Source organism: Numida meleagris, chromosome 3, assembly GCF_002078875.1.
Source record: "Numida meleagris isolate 19003 breed g44 Domestic line chromosome 3, NumMel1.0, whole genome shotgun sequence".
Classification (NCBI taxonomy): Eukaryota; Metazoa; Chordata; class Aves; order Galliformes; family Numididae; genus Numida; species Numida meleagris.
The window spans coordinates 19,195,207-19,216,822 of record NC_034411.1 but is presented as its reverse complement, the minus strand read 5'-3'; the positions used below and the strand labels follow the sequence as shown (position 1 = coordinate 19,216,822).

General features: G+C 40.0%; 1 protein-coding gene across 1 annotated transcript in view; it reads left to right on the top strand.

Annotated features, from left to right (window-relative positions):
• Positions 1–21,616, top strand: part of TGFB2 (transforming growth factor beta 2) — a 64,098-nt gene that overhangs the window by 18,626 nt on the left and 23,856 nt on the right. Inside the window, exon 2 of the mRNA XM_021390670.1 lies at positions 21,084–21,247. Within this exon, the coding sequence (XP_021246345.1) occupies positions 21,084–21,247 (164 nt within the window). The remainder of the gene's footprint in view (positions 1–21,083; positions 21,248–21,616) is intronic.

The window sequence follows — 21,616 nt, the reverse complement described above, 5'->3', positions numbered from 1 at the left end:
TCTAGCGCTTCATTATCCCTGATGTCCAAAGGTTTTCATGTCACCTAGCGGAAACATTCCTTACTGCAACTCGGAACTGCTCATGGTTCACTCATCATGGGCATGGAAAATTGTCATTCCCTGCTTTTTCAGCAACCTTTGACATAGCTGAAGATTGTTTTATTGCAACAATTTCAATCTTCTCTTGTTTTGGCTGAGCAGCCCAAATTTACCTGTTACTCTGTGTTTATTGCTCTGCAGCACCTAGTTGGATGGATACTTCCGCTTTGACCATAAGCAGCTGGTAACTACCTTCTTGGTCCAGTTTTCTAGTCTTTCAGGCTTGTATTTTTTTTGAGTTTTTTTTTCTAGACCGTATTTCCCCCATTTGCTAATGGGCATGTCAGTGTCCAAACTTATTGAAGTCAAGATAAATGTCATCTGTGGTTTCTCCGCTATTTGCAAAGCTTGTTATCCAGTCCTGAAGGCATTTCAGGTTGTTTGGACACTAATTGCTTTTGACAAGTCCATGTGAGCTGTTACTCAACTCCTTGTTTTCTTCCAGGTGCTTACAAATAGTTCATTTAAATCTTTTTTTCTCTCTAGTTCTGTCTTTAATTCCTCACTACTTATTTTCCCTTTTCCTTATATATAGATAGCATGTGCTCTAATCCAGTCTTTTGACGCTGAATATGTGAGACTATATTCGATTTTCTTATATGAAGATAAGTGCACTGGCCCTGCATTGTTTGTATAAAAATGGTAGGAGAACGGATGGTGGGACTGAAAGCAAACTACCTTATTGTGTGTCATGTGTCTGTGCCTCGGTCTCTGCCTCTAACACTAAGTGACCATGTCAGTTTTTAACATGCTGCAGACTTTGTTCACTAAATGTTCCCTTCACTGGTTTGCTCTGCACTTGGTGAATCCCTTCTGTAAAAATAGATTGCAGTGAACTGATGTACTGACTGTGTGTGAAAGTCACTTGTCAATTTTGAATAGTGTCACCAGCACACTTTTTAAAATCAATCCGAGGCACATTGAGTAGCATTCTTTACTGTCTGTTACTTGAGGATTTCTAAAGCTGCCTGATACAGGAACCTATAAGAACAGACATCAGCTCTAGCCTCATCTTACATTTTCATTACTGTTCCCTTTTTCAGATGGAATTGGGATTTGATGCTCTTTCAAAAATGGAACCTGTGAAAAGAATGGAGAAAAGACTCGTGAGCATTTTTCTTCATGGCCCCTATTTTGAAATAACCAAATGAACTGGGAGTAACTTTTTCATGCTCCCTTTAAGAAATCAAAACAAACTAGTATCAGCTATCTGACTGAGTGTCCAACAATTGGCTAGATTTGCTATTCCAGATCATACGAGTGGTGTTTATGAGAAACAGAATAGACCAAGTTCTTCAGGCTTTGCAGCTTTGGATAGGGACCACTTGAGTTTTATGTTAGCACAATACCAGGCCCAGGTCTCTAGGACAGTGGTGCTTCTTATCCTCTAATTATTTCCGATTCCTGAGCATCATTTTTCCAGTGGCCTACATTTCATGCCATGAACTACGTAATTCCATAGATGAGTTCATCATTCCTGCCTTTCTTCCCTTTTGCTTCAGTTTCAGTGGCTTCCCTCCTATATCCATACATTCTTCCCTTCACCCTCACATGGCTAAAGCTGATTTGAAGTGCTGTAGACAAGAACTGCAACAGTTTAACCAGAGCTGTGTTGTTGTTCACCTGTGTGGGCACCAGCTGGATTCCTGGTTCCCATAGCTTCATGGGAAGTTGTGCATGGGAATGGCCAGGGGATCTACCCTGATTTATTTCTGCTTCCAATGCACTTGCACAGCATTTCTTCTCATAGAATCATAGAATCATAAAGATTGGAAAAGTCCTTTAAGATCACCTAGTTCAAATGTCAACCATCCCCACCATGCCCACTGACCACATTCCTCAGTTCCACATCCATGTGTTTCTTGAACACCTCCAGGAACAGTGACTTCACCACCTCTCTGGGCAGCCTGTGCCAGTGCCTCACTGCTCTTTCTGAGAAGAAGTCTTTCCTGATATCCAACCTGAACCTCAACTTGTGCAACTTGAGGTCATTCCCGCTTGTCCTATTGCTATTAACCAGGAGAAGAGGCCGACCCCCACCTCACCACAACCTCCTTTTAGGCAGTTGTAGATAGCAATAAGGTCTTCCCTGAGCCTCCTCTTCTCCAGACTGAGCAATCCCAGTTACCTCAGCTGCTGCCCATAAAACTTGTGCTCCAGGCCCTTCACAGCCTCTTTAGACATTCCCCAGGGCCTCAACGTCTTTCTTGTAGTGAGGGGCACAAAACTGAAGAACTGGAGTATGTACGGCAAGAAGTTAAGGTTACAAAGGATCTGCTTGGCTAGTTGCTATCTCTCCACCACTGCTGGTATGTCCTTTTTCATTTAGTCTACTTGTAAAGACCAAGTACACAAGTTTTTAGCAGTTACTTTTCCCACTACTTTTAGAGCCCAGCTGGGTTATTATTTTAGAACAGATCCTTAACTTCCAGACACAGCTAGTTGAAACACAGAACTTGGTGAAACCAAGAAGATGCCATATTTGCCTTATGCACATCGTAAGCTTTTTATTTTTGTGGAGTGGTTCTTTTACTTAATTTACTGCTTCTGGTCCACTCAGTTGCCTTCTAGGTATTTATCACTGTTAGGCCAAGAATGCCAAAGAAAAAGCAATGTAACAGTTCGGTAACTACTCTTAAAAACAGGGTGGATTCCAAGGATATGGTGTTACTGCCCTAGAAGTGCTGTTGTTTTTGATGCTAACTTGCTTCAAATGTCTGCATAGTTGAATTTTGACCCTTTCCTCTGCCTTTCATACAGCTATTCAGTCCATGTTGTCTTTTATCAGATTCTGGAACCTCCGGATCTCCTTGCTCACCTCTGACTTCTGTCTATTTTACTACACTCCTAATGGAAAGAGAGGTTCAGCAATAAAAGAGAGATTCATGATATAATCCCAATTAATTTCTATAGTAAAAGGCTTGCTTTCACCTTTTCTTGTAGTCTGAGAGCACTTTATTTCTGCTGCAGTGATGCAGTGAGAACTCAGTTATCTGCCATACCCTGTTTTCTTGCACTGTCCTTGAAGTTTAGCCAGGATTTTGGATTATTTTCTCAGTCATTTTAATAGTTACATTTAGTTCTTATTACAGTATTGCTCTTTCTAGGTTCCAGCAAAGCTTCTGTGGATGTAAAAGAACCTATTGCCAATTGTGTGTAAGTTCAAAAATGGCAAATCTTTCCTCTCTGTTACCTGACATGACTGTAGGGTGGTTAGCTGATGTACCTTACTTCTTATTCAAAAGTGTCATCCTATATATTATGTGTGTGCTCAATATATGAAGGCAGGAAAAAGGCATCGCCTCCTCACAATTATAGATGTAATTCTCATGTGCATTATGCAGACACCTTCATCATGTATTCTAAATTTCCACCTGTGCAATGTGGAGCTTTTCCTTTTGATAGTAAGTCAGAGCCTTTGGTTGGGTGGAGGTAGAATATTCCAGAAGCTTACTGTGTTTCATGTAAATATCTGTGATACTTCACTGTCACATATTCTTCTGCACCAACATTTACTCTACCTCCGGGATATACCGCTAGTACTTTAAACAAAGTAAAACACCCAAACTCAACAACAAACCCTCTGGACTGTTCCCCGTTACACAGGATACTTTCCAGCATGGTGTTCCCTCTGAATATGGTTCTTTAGAAGCTGTAGTATCCTGTGTAATTTGAGCCAGTGTCATGCAACTAAAGCAACAAAGAGTATTTCTGAAGCTCTACTTCTGTAGACATAAGTCAGCTGAATACCTGCAGAACCCTACCAGTAGGAAATGTGACTAATAATGCATATAGAGCAGAAAATTTACAACCTCCTGTGAAGTGCTACCATAGTTTTCATGCTTCTTTGAACAAAACTGTTTGAAAATTATTCTTGAGACTATTCTGAGAAGCCACTGATGCATTCCTAGTCTGTTTTGGTATTTAAAAAGTGCAGACATTGACTCTGTAATTGCTATCTGTATTCATTATCTCAGTCATGGTGTTGTATGATGCAATTTGTGGAGCTCTTTCACTGAATGTGATCTCTGTCTGGAGTCTGCGTTAGTTTTGGATCCTTCTGAACCATAAATGGTCAGAACATCTTTTTCTAATATTTAGTTGGAAATAATCTTGTTAGTCTGAAATATATATTTTATATTTTTGGTTTCTTTGTGTGCCATATATGTGTGTGTGAGCGTTTGCATATATGCTTCTTTCTCTAACAAATTTTGTCTCAAATGTTTCTTCATGCTCAGGAAAACAGAAAGTAAGCTGCTTGTAAATACAAAACCAACCTTTTTGCAGTTAATGTTCAGTGGAGAACAGACTGGGAAGGTAAAAAAAAAATAGGAGAAATTTCAGGGAGAGGTAAAGGGTTGAAATTAATTGAGCAAAAATCGCTATTAGGAGTAGCAGGCAAAAAGTCATCATTTATTAGGTCTGGGTGTAATTCCTTTGACTCGCCAACTCTGTGAGCCTACCCGTGGGGCCTATGGTTCCTGTTTGTCCCCCCATCACTCAGTTACTCTTGGTGCAGAGATTTATTGCTCTGATGTGAGGAATGTTTGGTTGGTATGTAATAACAGCTACCAGTGCGACAATAATAAGGGATTAGAAACTCAGTCTTGGTGATGCATGGTTAAAATCCAGTCTTCTATAGATGAGCTGAAGGAGGTAGCCACACTTGTAATGACTAATATTCTTAGTGTGTTGGTGAAAGACATTTGTCTTATGCTTTGGAAAACCCAACTGGATCTATCTAGCTCTTCCACTTCAGTGCAAGAAAATGAGACTAGTCTTGTGAATATGAACACTCAGCTATGCATAAATAGCACAGAGAAGAACGGAATGCCAATTATGATACTGTCATTTATTTCTCAAGTGTTAACCTGTCACAAGGAGGGACTTTACTATGAAGTGATGGTTGAGTGTCTGTCATGACCTGTGTTACCTTGTATGTTCCTGCTGTAATTTGTAACATTCTGCATTCTTCTCCTTTCTCCCCAACTCTTGTCTTCTATTCCAGACACTAGAATGTTAAAGTATAAAATGTGCATATATTGTAAAAAAAGATAATAATTTTAAAAATTTGATCTTTTTTCAATCTGTATGTGATTTTACTCTAGGCAGGGCAACTTTCCAGATTTGCATTAACCAATATTTGAAACAGGATGGTTTTAAGACTTAGAAAGCTGTCTAGCTCATCTTGCTCTGCCAGCTTAAAATGTTACAGAAAAAAAATGATATTTCATATATATTTATAGGTATATATGTACATAAATAGCAAATTTTGTAATAGCAGTAATAGATACTAGAACCTGAAAAGTTCAAACTCTTTACTGTATTTTTTCAAATAATTAAAAAAAATCTTTTCACCATTCTGAAGCATTCTAAGGAGGATGTCACTTGCTCACAACAGTTATTTACTCACTCTTATCACTCTTAATGTGTTTGGTCCATTAAAGCTTGGAGACCACAATTTAGACAAGATAGGAAGAGGAAAGTTTTGTGTAAAAAGTAGTCTATTAGAGTAAATCACTTATAGTCTTTAGTCTTTAGAAAATTTCTAGCATTGAGTTAAAAAATAAAAATAAACAATGTTCAAATGAACCAGCATGGTCTGAGAAATGATGATAAGATTGTGCCTGCAATCAGATGCTCTTGCTTAACCATCTGTGCTGGGTATTCGTATCTTTTTGGATTCAAAGACATTTTGCTTCTTTCCACTTTGCATTTTGAGAGGTGGAATCTGCACTGAGATCAGGAGATGTATAATTCCAGATCAGATATCAATATAGAGAGTGGTGCTGAAGGGGAACCATTGGTTAGAGATCCTCTGTGTTCTAGGTGTGTCTTAAACTGAGTTCAAATACTTGGTACCAGCTCAGTGACATTTTGTTGGCTTTTTCCTGAGACTTGTCTGGAAGAGGACTTGTCTTACATTCTTGAGTGCCTGCAAGAGTGCAGACACCGTGGAAATGCCTAAGCAATGCTGGCTGTATCTTAGATGTGCGAGTGGGCTTTCAGGCTTCTGAGGATTAGGTTAAAAACTCATAATAAATCGGAGTCCTTAGAGTACCTTGAAATATATGAGCACTTTATAGACTAACTGGAGATTAATAAAGTTATAATTGAGGCAAAGTTTCTTTTTTTTTGAGTAAGATGAATTATGGTATTAGTACCTTCTCTCAGAGCAGATGACGGACACCTCTACTTTGGGCTTATTGTGAAGATATCTCAGTAGGGTCTTTGCTCTTTTCTCAGGTGCTTTTAATTGAGCAACATTAGAGTTTCAGATGGGCAAGCTATTTAGGTAGGCAGTTCCATAGTCTATAATTAATGAGGAAAATCAATGTACCTTTAGTTATAGTGACACTGAGAAAATCCTGAGGTTATTAACTTTTCTGGAAGAAGTAAAAAGATGGACTTATTTCTTATGTGCATTTTGAGCTGTACATGCTCTATTATAATTTCCATCCTGATCTTGAGCAAGTTAACACATCTCACTTAAAGAAAATTTTTATATTATAGCCAGCTGTACATTTTAGGGTCTGTACTGGTGTTCAGCTGGGTGTGCCAGCTATTCGTTCACATAGGAGAGTAAAGTTTTAAGCTGAGAATCCACTCTTCCTAGCTCATGCTGGACGTCTAGAACCTAATTCATGTAGTTAAGTTAGTATCAATAAATATGAAATTCTGAAGACCTCTTCCAGCATCTGAGGGCCTTGTAATCCTGAATTAAGAACTTTGAAATTAACGTTTTTCAAAATCAAGCTTCTTACTCCATATGGATTTAGGTCTAAATTAGCAGCGAAAAATAATTCAAATTTTCCTTCCCAACCCATGTTGTTTAATGATACTCAGTAATACTTAGTTATAAGGAGAATTCAAACTAAATTTTTGCTTCGTAAGTCTGTTTTTATTTCTTAGCATTAGCAGTATCTTCTGTGCATGAGGACAAGGCCAGGTAGATGCATCCTCTGTCTTCTTTGCTGTGGAGGATACTGTTAATCAGATGCTTTCAGTCTGGCTCCTCTAATTCATTGAATACTAGAAATAGTTCTGTATAAGAAGGGCATTGGTTAAATATATGCCAGATCTTTCCTACAGGGAAGGCCTTCACCAGATGGGTTACGGTACCATTCTGTAAAGCTTGTGATGAAATGTCAGGATTTGCATGCATTGGTCCTTGCTGTTGTGCAGGAGACACTGCCAAGGGGAAAGCTTCTATGAGAGGAAAGAGCGCAGCAAACCACCGCTTATCTTCCCTCTCTTGTCTTATATTTATGAAGGATGATACCACAAATGTAAACATATTCTGAGTTGAAAGCTTTATTCAAGACAATACACTTTTCAGGGATGCTAGAAAGGTAACTAGCACTTGGCTATTCCTTTACAAAGGCATTTCTTTCAGCTATGGTCTTGGTTGGTAAACAATGTTTCCACAGTCCTGGGATTTAATATCTTCATTTGAATCAAATAAGTCCAGTTGAATTCTGTTTGGCAGCTGGCAACAGAGTGCATGCATTGAGGTGCCAAGAAGAGACTCTGCTGAGCTTCGGATGCTTCGCATTCCAGACCTGTTACCTTGTAAGAGTAATATTTACCAGATTTCAGTCTGACTGGAGATGAAGAGCGGGTCTGTGGAGGAGAGAGGAGCTGGGGAGATTTTAGGCTTGAGGAAGAAAAGCTTGAATGAGCTGGTACAGCATGCTACATTCTTCCTGAATAATTGACTTACGTGAAGACAGTGTAAAGAGCAGTTGCTCATGGGCAGTTTATTTGGGCTAAAATCAGCATGTGTGGTAGTAAGAGGAAAAACAGAGGAAGGAAAGAGAAAAATGAAAGGCCTACTCTAGCCATTGAAGAAAAACTGTAGGATTTGCTGAGGATATTGTTTGCAAAGATGAACCAATTCTTACAATAGCACAGAAGCAGTTGTAACACTTTTGCTCCTGTGCATGCTTTACATTTGCAAGCAGTTGGCTTTGCCTACTCACAAGGCTTCTCCTTCAGAAGAGACCATGGACTGTGGCTCAGTCAGTGCTAGAAATCTTGTTTACAAACAGGGCTGACAATGAGCAGAGCTGAATGACTGGAACTCATGAACAGTTTTAATTTGTGCAAATCCTGAAGTTCTGAGAAGAAATGAGGAAGATCTGCAAAATCAGCCAGATACCTCATATTTCACTCCCGTCTGAATGCTCTGGAGTGTGATTTCAGATTCTTGTCTTAATAAACTGAAACATCAGTGAGAAGCTGGATCCAGTTCAGTTGGACTTTATTTGATTATGCCTCCATGCTATTGTAGCTGAAAAAAATGCTGCAATTCCAAATATGTTGTGTTACAATTGTGAGAATTCCTTAATCTGTTTTTCCATTCATTTGTGTTGTAATTAAAACCATAGACCTGGAAAGTATTTTCACAGGCAACTTTCATTTGCAGAACCCTATTTCATTTCATTTATTTTATATTTAATGATTCTGCAGTTGGTTTTACTCTCTTTCCCTTACAAAAGAGAGAAAAGCTTGGTGAACTTAATTATCGATCTGCATATTGGCTCAGTTTCTTACACATTGTACATTATTGTATTGAACAGAACACGACAGCGTAATTGTACTGGGGTGTTTTTTTGTTTGTTTGTTTGCTTGTTTGTTTTGTTTTTAAATTTAATTTTGTTCTCCTTAGAGGGCACCACAAAATGCTCTAATGAAAGAATAATCACAAGTTTAAGGAGGAAGGAAAGTTTTTAGGGACTAATTGAAGAGGGGAAAATGCACAGTGGTTTAAAGGAATGAAGTGATGGGAGAGTTCCAAGTGAGATGAGGCAGCAAAAGAAGTAAAAGAGCTACCACAAACTGAAATGAATAATAGATGTACACTTAACAGCTGTGGTCATGGGAGCTGTATAAGAGAGAGAGAGAGAGGAAGAGGATAGTTCAGGAGACAGCAGTTTGAAGGCACGTTGCTTTATATAGCATTCTGCAGCCGTAGGTAACAGGCAGGACTTTGTGCTCCAAACAAGGTAGGATGTCACCACTTTCAGGTTCTATGTGGCTGTAGGACATTGCTTATGGTACTCTCTTCCTCAATAACGTCATCCATGATGGAGCAAAGATCACTGCCCTGCTGGATTCTGTAGGATACTGTATTTAACTTTCTGTTGTGCAAGGGATCTTCATTAACCAACTTCTGTCAGTTAGAACTTTACTCTTTTCCCATTTATAGTGACAAATTTGGGGGAGACTGAATGGCTCTGTTTAGGCTGAAATTTCATCCAGGCTGAGAAGGTCTGGAGAGCATTAGTAGCAGGTGGCCGTCCATTAGCCATCTTGAGATGGATGGGACAGGCTGTCCGGTGGGTAAATCTCTGCGTGCTTTCAGAAAGTTGGCACTTGTCATCTCACACTGGGAGTTTGAACCAGAAGGCCACTGACAGCACAGGCATGAAAACTAACACCCATATCCCTCCTGCATGGAGATCTCCCCAAAACACAGGGCTTGGGTGAGATGGGAAAGCAGTAATGAAAATCATATTGCAAGCATGAGATGCATCAAGGATTTGGTCCTGTGAGGTCTCACTCTGAGGAGCATCATGAGGCCTGGATTCCTGCTGTTCTCCCTTACTGCTAGGCACTCTGAGACAGGAAGGTTTTTAAGCATGTGGCTGCTCAGGAAAGCTCAGATGACTTCAGCAGCACTGTGTTAAAGTAAAGCAAATGCCTCCACTCTTTGTCTGCAGCGGAGTGATAGGCTTCTTAGCCTGCTCTCCTATGGAATATCCAAACTTGTTTTATGGCTTATCTCACAGACATTCATTTCCAGTTGGTTGAACCACGCCTCAAATGTATAGAGGCAAAATAAAACATTTGCCTAGAAAACTAGGTAAATGAAATTTGGATTATTCTGTGCTAAGGTAGAGAGACACATAAACACAGCAGTATGAACAGCTTAAACTGAATTGTGAAATAGCCCAAGAATGTCTTTTCACTGCCATTTCCTTGATTTCAACACTACTGCGTTTGTCATGTATGACGGCTTTGTGGTTGTTGTGACACTGCTGGAGAAAATTGGATTTGGGGAAAGTTTTCTTAGTAGTTCCTTAAATAATTCAAAATGTTTTCCAGTTTTGTTTTTTTTTTTTCTTTCCAGCATAGCTCTGTTCTGCAATTGTACATTTTTTTGTAAAGACTTTTGTATAGTATTGTTTTGCCGTGACAGTGTATAATCCTGAGGATATATCCAAGGGATTTCCAGCCATCCTCTTGGATTTCATAACAATACTTGTGATTAGGAGTCCTTCCACATAGAAAATTAAAATGCTGATATGTACTCACAGACTTAAAGTGCAGCTCAAGTCATCCAGCAGTAAAGGCACAAGTCGGAGCCTGCGATGAGCGTGTCTGCTGTAGGATTTGCAAGCTGCACCAATCTGGTGAATGGCCTAATTTTACAGAGATGTATGATGGCTAACCACAGCTCACATTAAAATAAGTACTGAGTCCCTCTCCTTGGAGGAGCAAGCCTTAAAAACATGCTAACCTGGTTTCTCACTGCGTGTATTCCTGCCTGAAGGTCAAATTTAATCCCCATCCCTCGCAGTGCTGCTGCCTGCTGGGTGGGCTGCCAGGTCCCACCTGTGAGCAGCACCATCTCCTGCCCTCCCTGCCTGCGGCACAGCTGGAGAAGCACTGCTTTCTTCACCTGGCTTGCCTCCTCGGTTTTTGATGGATTCTGACGGATTCAATAGAAGTATGTCTGCACAATGTATTTTTTTTAAATGTAGCTCATTAGTAAGTTGGCACTGAGATAACACTGGGAAGCCAGTTTTAATCCTGCTGGCTGGGCTGTCAGTGCGAATGAAATTCATGAGAATGGTGCCAAGGAGAGGAAGGATTTAGAGGGAAAACAAAAAACTTACATAGTCCTTTTCTCAAACACACACCCATACATCTAACCTTATACCTAATCTGCTGTTGAGAGGAGGAGGGAAAATATTTTCTTAGATGAAAATGAGTCAGGGTTACTGGGGTTTAGGGAGCATGAAGCCTCCTTTGGGGGTTTGTAGCTGCTGCAGGCAGCATCCTGTATGAAGGAGCACAATTCACGAGGAATGCAGTTGGGGTTGTGATTGTATCTGGCTCTTCAGCCCACTGAATGGCCTCAAGTTGCACCAGGGGAAGTTCAGTTTGGACATTAGGAAATCTTCTGCTCATAAAAAGTGGTGAGGCACTGGCACAGGCTGCCCAGGGACGTGGTGGAGTCACTGTCCCTGGAGGTGTTCAGGAAACATGGTGATGTGGCCCTGAGGGACATGGTTAGCGAGCAGTGCTGGAGGTAGGTGGATGGTTGGGCTATGTGATGCTAGAGTTCTGCCTTTTCCAACCTTAGTGATTCTATGACTCTGATGGAGAGATCTCTGGTTACAGATTACTTCTGAAGGTACCACTTCGGTAGTGTGCATTGAGGAAAATCTTGGGAAATGGGAGAGAAAAAAAAACATTGTAATGAGGAAAGCTGTTACTCCGTCTTGTCAATGGTGGAAGGTTAATCAAATCAGGTTTAGGTCACTGTAGTCATAGCAGTCACAAGCAGCTAAATAATGCTCGCATGTCCAATTTTTTTCACCATCGCAGAGGGTTGGCTCCTATCCCTGGACACGGCTTTTTTGTTATTTTCTATCCTCTTTTTTTTTTTTTTTCAGAGATAGGAGATTGTACTTGCAATTCTTGCTTATGATTCCTAGCTGAAAGAGGAGCAGCCCTTCATGGAGAGAGATGAAAGACACTAGGAGTATTTTTCTTACATTCCAGTGTAAGCAGAATAGCTAAGTACATACCTGAGAATTTTCCAAACACAACACAAATCTATTTACATATTTGATTTCAGTGGTGATACATGATAACCTGGGATCTCAGTCAAAGGATCCTGATGGGGATTTGAAAGGAGTTCTTCTTCCTTGAATGTTCACAAAATTACTGCTGAAAGCCGAAGGACCTCTTGTTGGCAACCTAAATCCACAGAGAACAGGAGATGGTTTGCTTGCGCTGAAAATCCTCTCAGTGCATACAAGTGTAGGGGTAAATTCCTGGCTCTTTTGAAAGCAATGGGAATGTTTTGTCAGTAACTTCAATAGGGCCAAAACATCACTCAGATTTCAGAGAGGCTTTGGTACCTTTGTAACTTGCGCTAATGCGTGTTGATAGACACTGCCACTTTCCTGCTAGCTTGTTGGGCTTCTTCCCAGCAGAAAAGGATCTGTTGGCTCCCATTGGGAATGAATGACCATGGGCTTGCTGCCCATGTCTGAGACCCAGAGCAAAGGACGCACCCGAGGATGTGTTTTTCTCTGTTGCTTTTAACAATGTAGTGTTACATAAGCAATGGTGAGATTATAGTGGGGGCTAAGTTTGAGAAAGAGGGCTGTTCTGCTGTTTCTTCTCTCCATATGTTTTAATCTGCCACGAGATTAAGATTTCTTTGTTGAGTAACATAGATAGCAACATGGTTTGTGTTTGCTTTCCTTTTTGGCTCTTGTGTGTGACAGGAGATGTGTAAATAGGACTTTGTGGAGGCGAGAACTAGGGTCAGACCTTTTGGACTTCATAAATGCGTGGAGATTTGTTTATGCTGAAAGATGGTCCAGAATGGAAAAACTGGCATTTGCCACTCTCCAAAATATTCCCAAGTAATTAGGTTGCCTCAATTAAACATTGCACAATGGCTCAAAATTAAGACCTGAAAATAGCTCTCTTGTGATGCTTTAGCGTTTTCACATTACCCAGCCCCTGTGTTTCAGCCTGGGAGAGGGAAAGCAAGCCAACAGCCTGGAAAGACTTAAAGTCAAGCAGAGAGGAGAGTCGGGTGAGTTTGTGTTACAGAATTTTTCTTCAGGAGATTCACTTTCAAGCATTCTTAATAGCAGAAAACATGCAGACCAGCATGCATCCAAGGGGTTTGCAGGTAGTCCATGTGAGGTGCTAGCTCACATTTCTTGTTAATTCAGCTTTTGCAAATAGGCAAATTGCTGTTTTTCTAGGGAGATAGAGATGGGGAGCAGGTCTGTGCTACATGTGATGCTTTATCCTGAGAGCAGGAGGACATAGCCTGGGAGGGTCCCCATACTCATCTCCTAGAAGTAGCATCATTCAGCGCTGGTCACATCATGTCCGTCTTTTGGTTTTTGTTGTTGGTTTTTTGTTTTTTTTTTTCATTTTCTTTTTTGCTTTCCTAAAAGAGACTGGACAGTTTCCCCTTTCATTTTAGCTATGAGTTTCAGCAGCTTGAACTGGCTTTTGATCTTTCTCCAGCTTCAGAGGTTATGGCTTAATACTCAGTCTGACTGTGCTAAAAGTTAATACTTAAGAATTTTGTTTTATAGAAGAAACAGTCTTCAAGGCAGTTCTCGCTTTCCTAAAAGATGCAGAACAAAAAAAGAAAGAATTTAGTCTTATTCAACAGAACATGGTCTTGGGATAGGAGAGTTTGCAAACAACCAAGACTCTGGCTTCTAAGTGCCTGTGGCTGTAAAGGAGCAATAACAAATGTTTTTGAAATCTCTGTGCTGATTCATCCTAACACACATTTGAAGACATAAACCCGATGCAAGCTGTCTGTTTGCCTTACTTTCAGATCTATTCTTATACATTCCATAGGTATTTCCTTTTTTGCTCAGGACAACTTACCTCATATATATAAATATATGTAAATCATCTCGTAGAATCATAGAATGGTTTGGGCTGGGAGGGACCTTAAATATCACCTAGTCCAACCCCTTTGCCACAGTGAAAATACAGGAGCCAATTGCACCAACACCCAGGGTGGACCAGTCAGATGAAGGCTGGAGATGATACTCAATATCAAAAGGTACACAGGGGATTTTTGTGATTTTTCAGCTGGTTTGGTAGTTTTTTTTGTTTGTTTTTTAATTTTCTGGGTAGCCTATTGGCTTGGCCTCCTGTCCTGCAGATATATTTTTTATTTGTTAAATTATTAGTGTTTTTTTACATATGTGATTATACCCCAGTTCACAGAGACTGACAGAGAACTTTTTTGGCATGTTTTTGGGCAAGCTGAGCCAAGGAGGAGGCAGGATTCAACGTCAAGATTTTCTGTATGTTTCAACACCCACAGCTGGAGCTGGCAGGTCAAGAGAGATCCAGCTCCACTTCAGTACCAAAACTGATTTTCAAAAGATCACAAGAACAGTTAGGACCTCTGAAAATCAGGCCAGAAACATCCATTTGCAACACTGCAAATTTGGATAAAATAAATAAAAAAGAAAGAAAGGTTGCCGAACATTTGAAAATCTGGTCTGCTCTTTAAGACCTGGGTTTAAGCAAAAAGCGGTTAACTTATTTCTGCTTGCTGCATATCAGCACTAGTAGCAAAGTCTGGGAGAAGAAACTGGATTATTCTGTGCTAGCTTGTGGCCATGTTACCTCACTGTCCCCCTGCAGCAAGCAACACCTCCATCACTGTCATGGGCTCTGTGTGAGGGTTTAGGTCATCTTTTCAGACAAAGTACAACGCAGTTTTTCTCTTCGGTATTAGATTTAATTCCTCTAAACAGAAGAATAGAATAGCTGTGAAATTTAACAAGAAGAGCCCGTTAGAGGAATCTGTGATAACCTGGGCTTCTTGGCTCTTGGTGTTGCACCATACAGGAGATGGACAAACATGCATGGTGTTGGCCCAGCAGTTTTTCTTCATATGGTACCGGTAGGATGGAGAAGAGATGAAAGAAAGAAGCCATGATTGATTGTTCAAAATACTTATTTTATCTACCTTTAATTGGTACAAACTGTGTGGATTTTTTCAGGCTAAATTATGTTTCAGATTGAGTCTGCAAACTGGTAGCTTCGTTGGAATAACTGTTTCTACAGAAGGTGACAGAGTAATTCCAAGGGAAAAAAAAAATAAGATTGAAATGAGGGAAATATGGCTGATTAGGTTCAGTTAAGTTGGCCAATTCAGTGATACATGAAAGTTATGGTCCTTTTTACAATGGTCTCCAGACTAAATTAAGGAACATCCAAAGTCAGTTCCAGTTGCAGCATGTAAATACTTTTAAGGCTTAACTTGTAACATGGTTTGGCCCAGGCCAGCCCAGGGAGAACAATTACAAAAAAAATAATAATACAAAGTTCTAAAACATCTTATATTGTTACAATCTTAAAATGGCAATAGCTGCTTTTCTTGGCAGGGTTTGATGCCTGCTGTAGGACTCATATCCAGCTCCAGCATGCTACTAAAGAAGAAGTGACACAAATTAGGGAGCAGGTAGCAAGATGCCATTCTCTTTCTGTCTTGAAAATGACCCACGAAGCCACTTTTTGCCAAGAATCCAGTGCAACTTTGCTCAGACACCTGCAATGATTGGTTTTATTTTACAGCCTGTCTTTGTGAACTCGACCTAATCCCTAGTTGTCATTTTCCAGGGGTAATTACACTCTCAGATGCCTTACTATGCCAGCTGCATTTTGACCCAAAGACCACTGGAGGATTTTTTTTCACAATTATAGAAACAAAGAGTATAAAAAAGAACTATATAGAAGTGTCAAAGTCTATCAAATCCCAGAGCAACAGTAGTACCCTGAAAGAATTAAATATTCGGGTTGCTGGAAACCAGACAGCAAGATTACTGGGCTATTGAGCTCATAGTTTTGACTAGTCTTTATTTGCTTCAGTCTTGATGAGGCGATGAGAAAGTAACAGCAAAACCAGAAGCTCCTTGTCAGATTTTAAGGAGTACGTATCATAATTGTATCTAATTTCTGTCTTTGCCTCATTGTACCTAACTTTTCAATCAGGAGAACATGTTGGGGTTGATAACTTTTCATCTGTTCTCATAGATCTTAGTGTATTTTGAAAGAGCAATATCAAGTGGTTCAGCGGGGGGTATATGTCACAAAGTCTGGTAATTACTTTGTTCTAAATCTGTGCCCGTGTGCACCTTCACTGGTGTATACTTTGTGGACATGTGAAGCTTGACAGAGACTGCATAAGCAGAAAAATAAACCATGCATTTGTGCTGTGTAAGCACTGCCATGCATCTTTGCTCTGAGCATGTTGGAGTCTGCTAGTGACATTTATTGAGCCCTCAAAGCCAGTTTATGGAATAATAATTAGGTGTATGGATTCCCTGTTGAATGTCAGGAGCTCAGTGGGTCTTCATTACAAAGAAGAAAAAAATAGCTAATATATACTAAGATATATAGTTGGTCTATGTAGTAGGAAGTTACTAAAATAAGAAAATGTCTTCAGAGTTGGCTTCTGTTAGCATAACTGATGGAAGAACGTCCTGCTTAAATAGCTATAGCAGAAAGCCCTGTGGGAGTAAGGTTTGATTTCTTTGTTTTTATTCCAAGGGGAATTAACTCAGGACTGTAAGATGTGCTGTCTTAGTGAAGACACGCTAAGGCTTCCCCATTTGACTGGGGTGACAGGTCCAGCAGTCAGTAGTGGCGTTAAAAGAGCCTTTTAGCCTTTTAAGAGAACCTTTAGATTTCAGTCTTTCCTTCATCTGACGTTTATAAGGGCCATACAGCAATTGAATCCCCAAACTGTTCTCATTCTATCTTCCTGATGAAGTTCTCTCTCCCTTCCTTTGTTGATGCCTGTCCATCTCTCTTATTAAGTGTCGGCTATCCAAGTGCACCAAGAATGAAGGTATTAGGTAATGCGACATCATGAATCATCCACACCCCTTTCCTTAGGATAAATTACATATCTAGGATTCATTAAGTGCTAGATGCCTTGCCACCAGTTGTTGGGGTGGGTTCTTCAGCCAAGACAGGTGCAGTAACAATACACAGACATTGCGCCTTGTGTTGCACTGCAGATGGGTGCGTACCCTGTTCTGACAGGAAGGCTGCTCCAGAGACAAGGCAAAAGCCTTATTCACTGCATTCTCAGCAGTTTCGCTGTTCGTTGAAAAAAAAAAATGAGGATTTGCTATCAGTGAGCTGAAATCTGAACAGCCTAAATGGTCCTAATAGTCAGAGGGTTTAGGGAAGCCTGCCAGAGAGAGGAAAGCATAACAACTGCGTTTAATAACAATCAGGCTAATCTTGTAAATATTTGCATGTGCTGCTTCAAAGCCTACTACATGGCCATTCATGTTCTGCAGTTAGAGAGAAGAGGAGGGAAAAAAAGAAGGCGAGAAAAAAAGGGCACTCCATTTTTTGTAGCTGCTCTAATAAGGAATGGGCAGAGCACCAGAAAGAAAAGAAATAAGGAAAAGAAGCCCTCCAAAGTTTAATAAACACAAAAGGGAATAAAAATAAATCTTTGGAGCATTTATTGCAAGCCCTTGATGGAAGGATTGGATTGAAGCTCTCAGCCTTCCCAGTTGAGTGTATGTGTGAAGTCAGCCTGTCTGGCCTCTTCCAATGAGAAAATAAAGTTACTTACATTGTCTATGTTGGGCTGTGCAAATAATTCATAATTTTTGTTGTTTGTTTGTTTCAATAGCAGAAATGAAAATTCAGAGGGGAAAAAATGGTCTTGTTTGGATACAATTGGATTTAGGAATTTTTCCTTGCCAAACAACAAGCACAACTCTCTGCTGTGTCAGAGTGTTTTTTTCTCTTGAAATGTCAGTACACGTAGTACTTGTGAGAAAAGCCTTAGCTGGTATGGTACAGCTACTGAAGACAAAAATGTCGTCCTGTTAAGCAGGAGGTCCCTGACTCTGGGTGTAGCTCCGGGAAAACATCTTTGGGTTCAGTCTCCTTCAGTTCCCACTTTTGGCTTCAGGGAGTTCAAACCCATCTCACCGTCCTCCAGGAGGAGTGCCTTGGGGTCTAGCTGCTGCTTTGGATGGTCGGTGAGGGGATGTGTGCAGTCTCCTGTTGATGCTTTTCCAACCTGCTCCATCCAGGGAGGTGGTAGAGTCTCCCAGGGAGGTGGTGGAATCACAACACCTGGAGGTTTTTAAGAAAAAGGTAGATGTAGCACTGAGGGATGTGTTTTAGAGCAGTCTCAGGCATGGGTTGATGGGTGGACTAGATGATCTTAGTGGTCTTTCCAACCTTAATGATTCTACGATCCTATCATAATATTCAATAGGGCAGTGCTGCAGGCTGGTCTCACACATGAACACTGAACAAAGTCACTAAGAACTCATATTCTGGAAAACTTCCCAAGTTAGCAGTTTGAACTGTCCCATGTAAAGCAGCTGGTGAGATTTCAGCTCATAAAGGAATAAAAAGAAAAAAAGAATAAACAATCTAAACCTGTAATGCTCAGTGTTAAGCACATGGAGCTGTTAGACTAAAGGAAGGAAGAGGGAAACTACCTTCACCTTCTCCAACTGTGTTTTATAACTCATCTCAGCCTTGCTGTGATGAATATGATTATGATCATTACAGCTAGAAGTCTTCAGTTTTTGGGGGGTTGAATTAACAAATAATTGAAAGATGATAAAAATGAAATCTTCCAGTGCATTTACTATTCCCCTCTCTCCAAAACAAAAGAGAACTGTTTTTTCCAAGCTATAGGAAACATAATGATTTAATCCCACAAATTAATGATAATCTTTCAAAGAATACTTAAGGAGTCTGGTCTGCAGTAGTGTAACTGTCTTTGCAGAGTTGCTCAGAGTCATCCTGGTGTCTACTGGAATCCCTGGGCCAAAATCAGAGCTAAATCCAGAGACATCCATCTGAGACTCTATTGATACATCTGTCAGGTTAAGGTGGAGTCACAGAGATAGAAATTGCAGCATCTGAGACCACTTAAAAGGCTAATCTAAACCCTTGTAAACTCCATAGGATTCTTCCCATTCCCTTGCAGAGAGTTGCAAGTCTCAGTTCTCAGTCCTCATGCTGATGAATTTTCATGTGAACCCCAAGTCTGCATGCAGCTGTTCTTTCACAGGGGAAGAGCTCTAGCTGCTAAAAAGCCAATTTATTTTCAGTTATCCACAAATAATACCTTTTCCTGAGTTGATTTCCCGTGAATGCTGTTGTGAATGATAGAATAAATAAATTTCTCATAGTCTGTTGCAAGGTATAAAACTGTCCTGTGAAAGAGGTGAAATTTATTTGAGATAATTGGTGTCCAGCAGAAGGTAAATACTCATTCACTGTGTATTGCACATACAGAAATGCAAAAGCATGCACACTGAAAGAGTATTCCTTCTCTATCTGTTATTGTTTCCTTTATAAATGAAAGGGAGCAAAAATACAAATGTAGAGATGGTTTAGGAAAATTCTTTTGGTAGCATTGGCACGCATTTATAACGTATGGTATCTAAAATACAAAAACTGAAAAGGAAGACTACAAATAAAGTCCAACAAAGTCTAGAAATAAGTTAGAAGCTAAATATAAATCAACAAGACAGTTAAATAGGACTTTTGCATCTGAAATGAAATCAAGATGGACTGGGTTTGTCTGTGCCAGGGCAAGTGGCTGTCTGCTAGTTTGGTTTGTCCACAGGGTAGGAAATTGTAGCCTGATGCTTCAAACAAATGACAGGGAAGGACGACTTACAACTCATCCTGGAAGCATCAATCTTATCCATACATATTATTATGCCAAATTATATTCCTAGTAGGATTAGGTTTGGCAGAGAAACAAGTAGTAGTCTTTGACTTTTCTATAGCAGAAAAAAATAAATTTAGGAGATTATTTCCCTCTTAAATGAGCATGTAACCTCTGAACTGAGTAGCTTTCTTAAGAATTTTCAAAATCTATCAAAATTAAGATCATCATTACATGAAGTTAAGCTTTACTCAGAAGACCTTCATTTAGGTCTTCTTGAGGGGGAAGACCAGCATTGAGTGAGACTGGCACATATATATTATTCAAGGTGAAGTGGAGCAATGAAAAATTGAATCTGCTGAAAATCTACCCCTCCCTCCCCCCAACCCCAGCCTCCACAATACAGTTTTCAGCTTTCTTCTGCTTCTTTGTACATTTCAAAATGTAAGAGGAAAGGAAACCTTTCCCTCAGCTTGAATGGAGATTTTATCAGGGCCTTTGAGTCATTTTGACTCATCCCTGAATTTGGCTCACCGTGCCCACTTTGCAGTTTGAGGAAATTCTTGCCAAACAACAGGGTGTGGAGAATGTCACACATACAGAGCATGTTCAGAGATTTCTGCACATGGTTTTCTGTTTGTGCTTTTGGCCAGAATTAGGTGGAACGGCCTCAGATGATCACTGAATCCTTCTGGGTAATCCGAATTGTGCAAAAGTACTTTGCTGCTTAACCTCAGTCAGGGCTTACAGCTGCAAAGAAGGAAGGGATTGTTTTGAAACCTAAACTGATACTTTTGATATCATTACTGAAGACTTGATTCTGTTTTACTGTTTTGGTTTTTTTTTTTTCTAATTTCTCTGCAATATGTAATGATGGTTAAATCTAACTTCTACTGTTTGGAAACAGACAATGTTCATGTAATTCTATTTGTCTACGATCTGCTTGCTTTTTTCTTCCTTTTCTTCTTTCTCTTCTGTTCCTGCCCTTGTTATAACGAGAATGAATATTTTATTCCAATAAAATCCTTAATAACTAAACAGTAAACAAAACCTGAAGCTGACTAATTTATATGCCATGCCCTGGGAGAAAATGGATATTAGAGAACATACAGATCAAACAATTTCCTGTTACTTGTCTTCTTAGTATATCTCTTGTGAATTCCTTACAAGTCTGAAGGCATTTGCCAGCTACAAACTGTTAGGAATTTTTTTCCAGTTTGTAAGCATCCAGGATTTTCCACCCGTTTGTCAAAGGAGTGGGGTTAAATGCATACCCTGAAGTAGAGTTGGAAATGGTTGTTAATCTCTATTAATCTGCTATTCCTATAATCAAGCACATGTGGGGTTGGTTTTTGGGGGGTTAAATTGTTAATGATACTAAATTGGCCACTGGAAACTGAATCACGCTACAGATATTTCCCTTAGTGCCTTCTGGCTGTCTTCTATTGAAACAGATGAAAGAACAATGTATTTTATCGGTTAAGAAATATATAATTACATTGCCTTCTTGCAGATGCCATCCCACCAAGCTATTACAGCCTTTACTTCAGAATTGTTAGATTCGACGTCTCAGCGATGGAGAAAAATGCGTCCAACTTGGTGAAGGCTGAGTTCAGGGTCTTCCGCCTGCAGAACTCAAAGGCACGGGTCTCGGAGCAGCGGATAGAGCTGTACCAGGTAGGGCTCCAGCTGTTACTGTTGTCTGTCAAAAGTAGCATATTTCCTGTGTCTCTTCTGGAAACAGCTTCATTCAAAGTCTTACAAAGCTGAAATACGCACACTTTTCTAGAAAGTGTGCCTTGGGACTCCAGCATTCAGCTTGACTTCCATATGGTGGGTCAGCGCTTGAAGCAAGGCAGAGGAAAATTCAGGGTTTGAGGAGAGAGGAAGAAAACGATCTAAAGACTTTTTTTTACTCTGGAGTGTTATTAAGACTTGTTTCTCTTTTGTTTGTTTTCCAATTGTACCTTCCTGTTCAGCTGGTGACATTAGATGATTTATGAACTTGGTCAGATGGTGTTGTCACTGAAGAAGCAAATTCAGTCT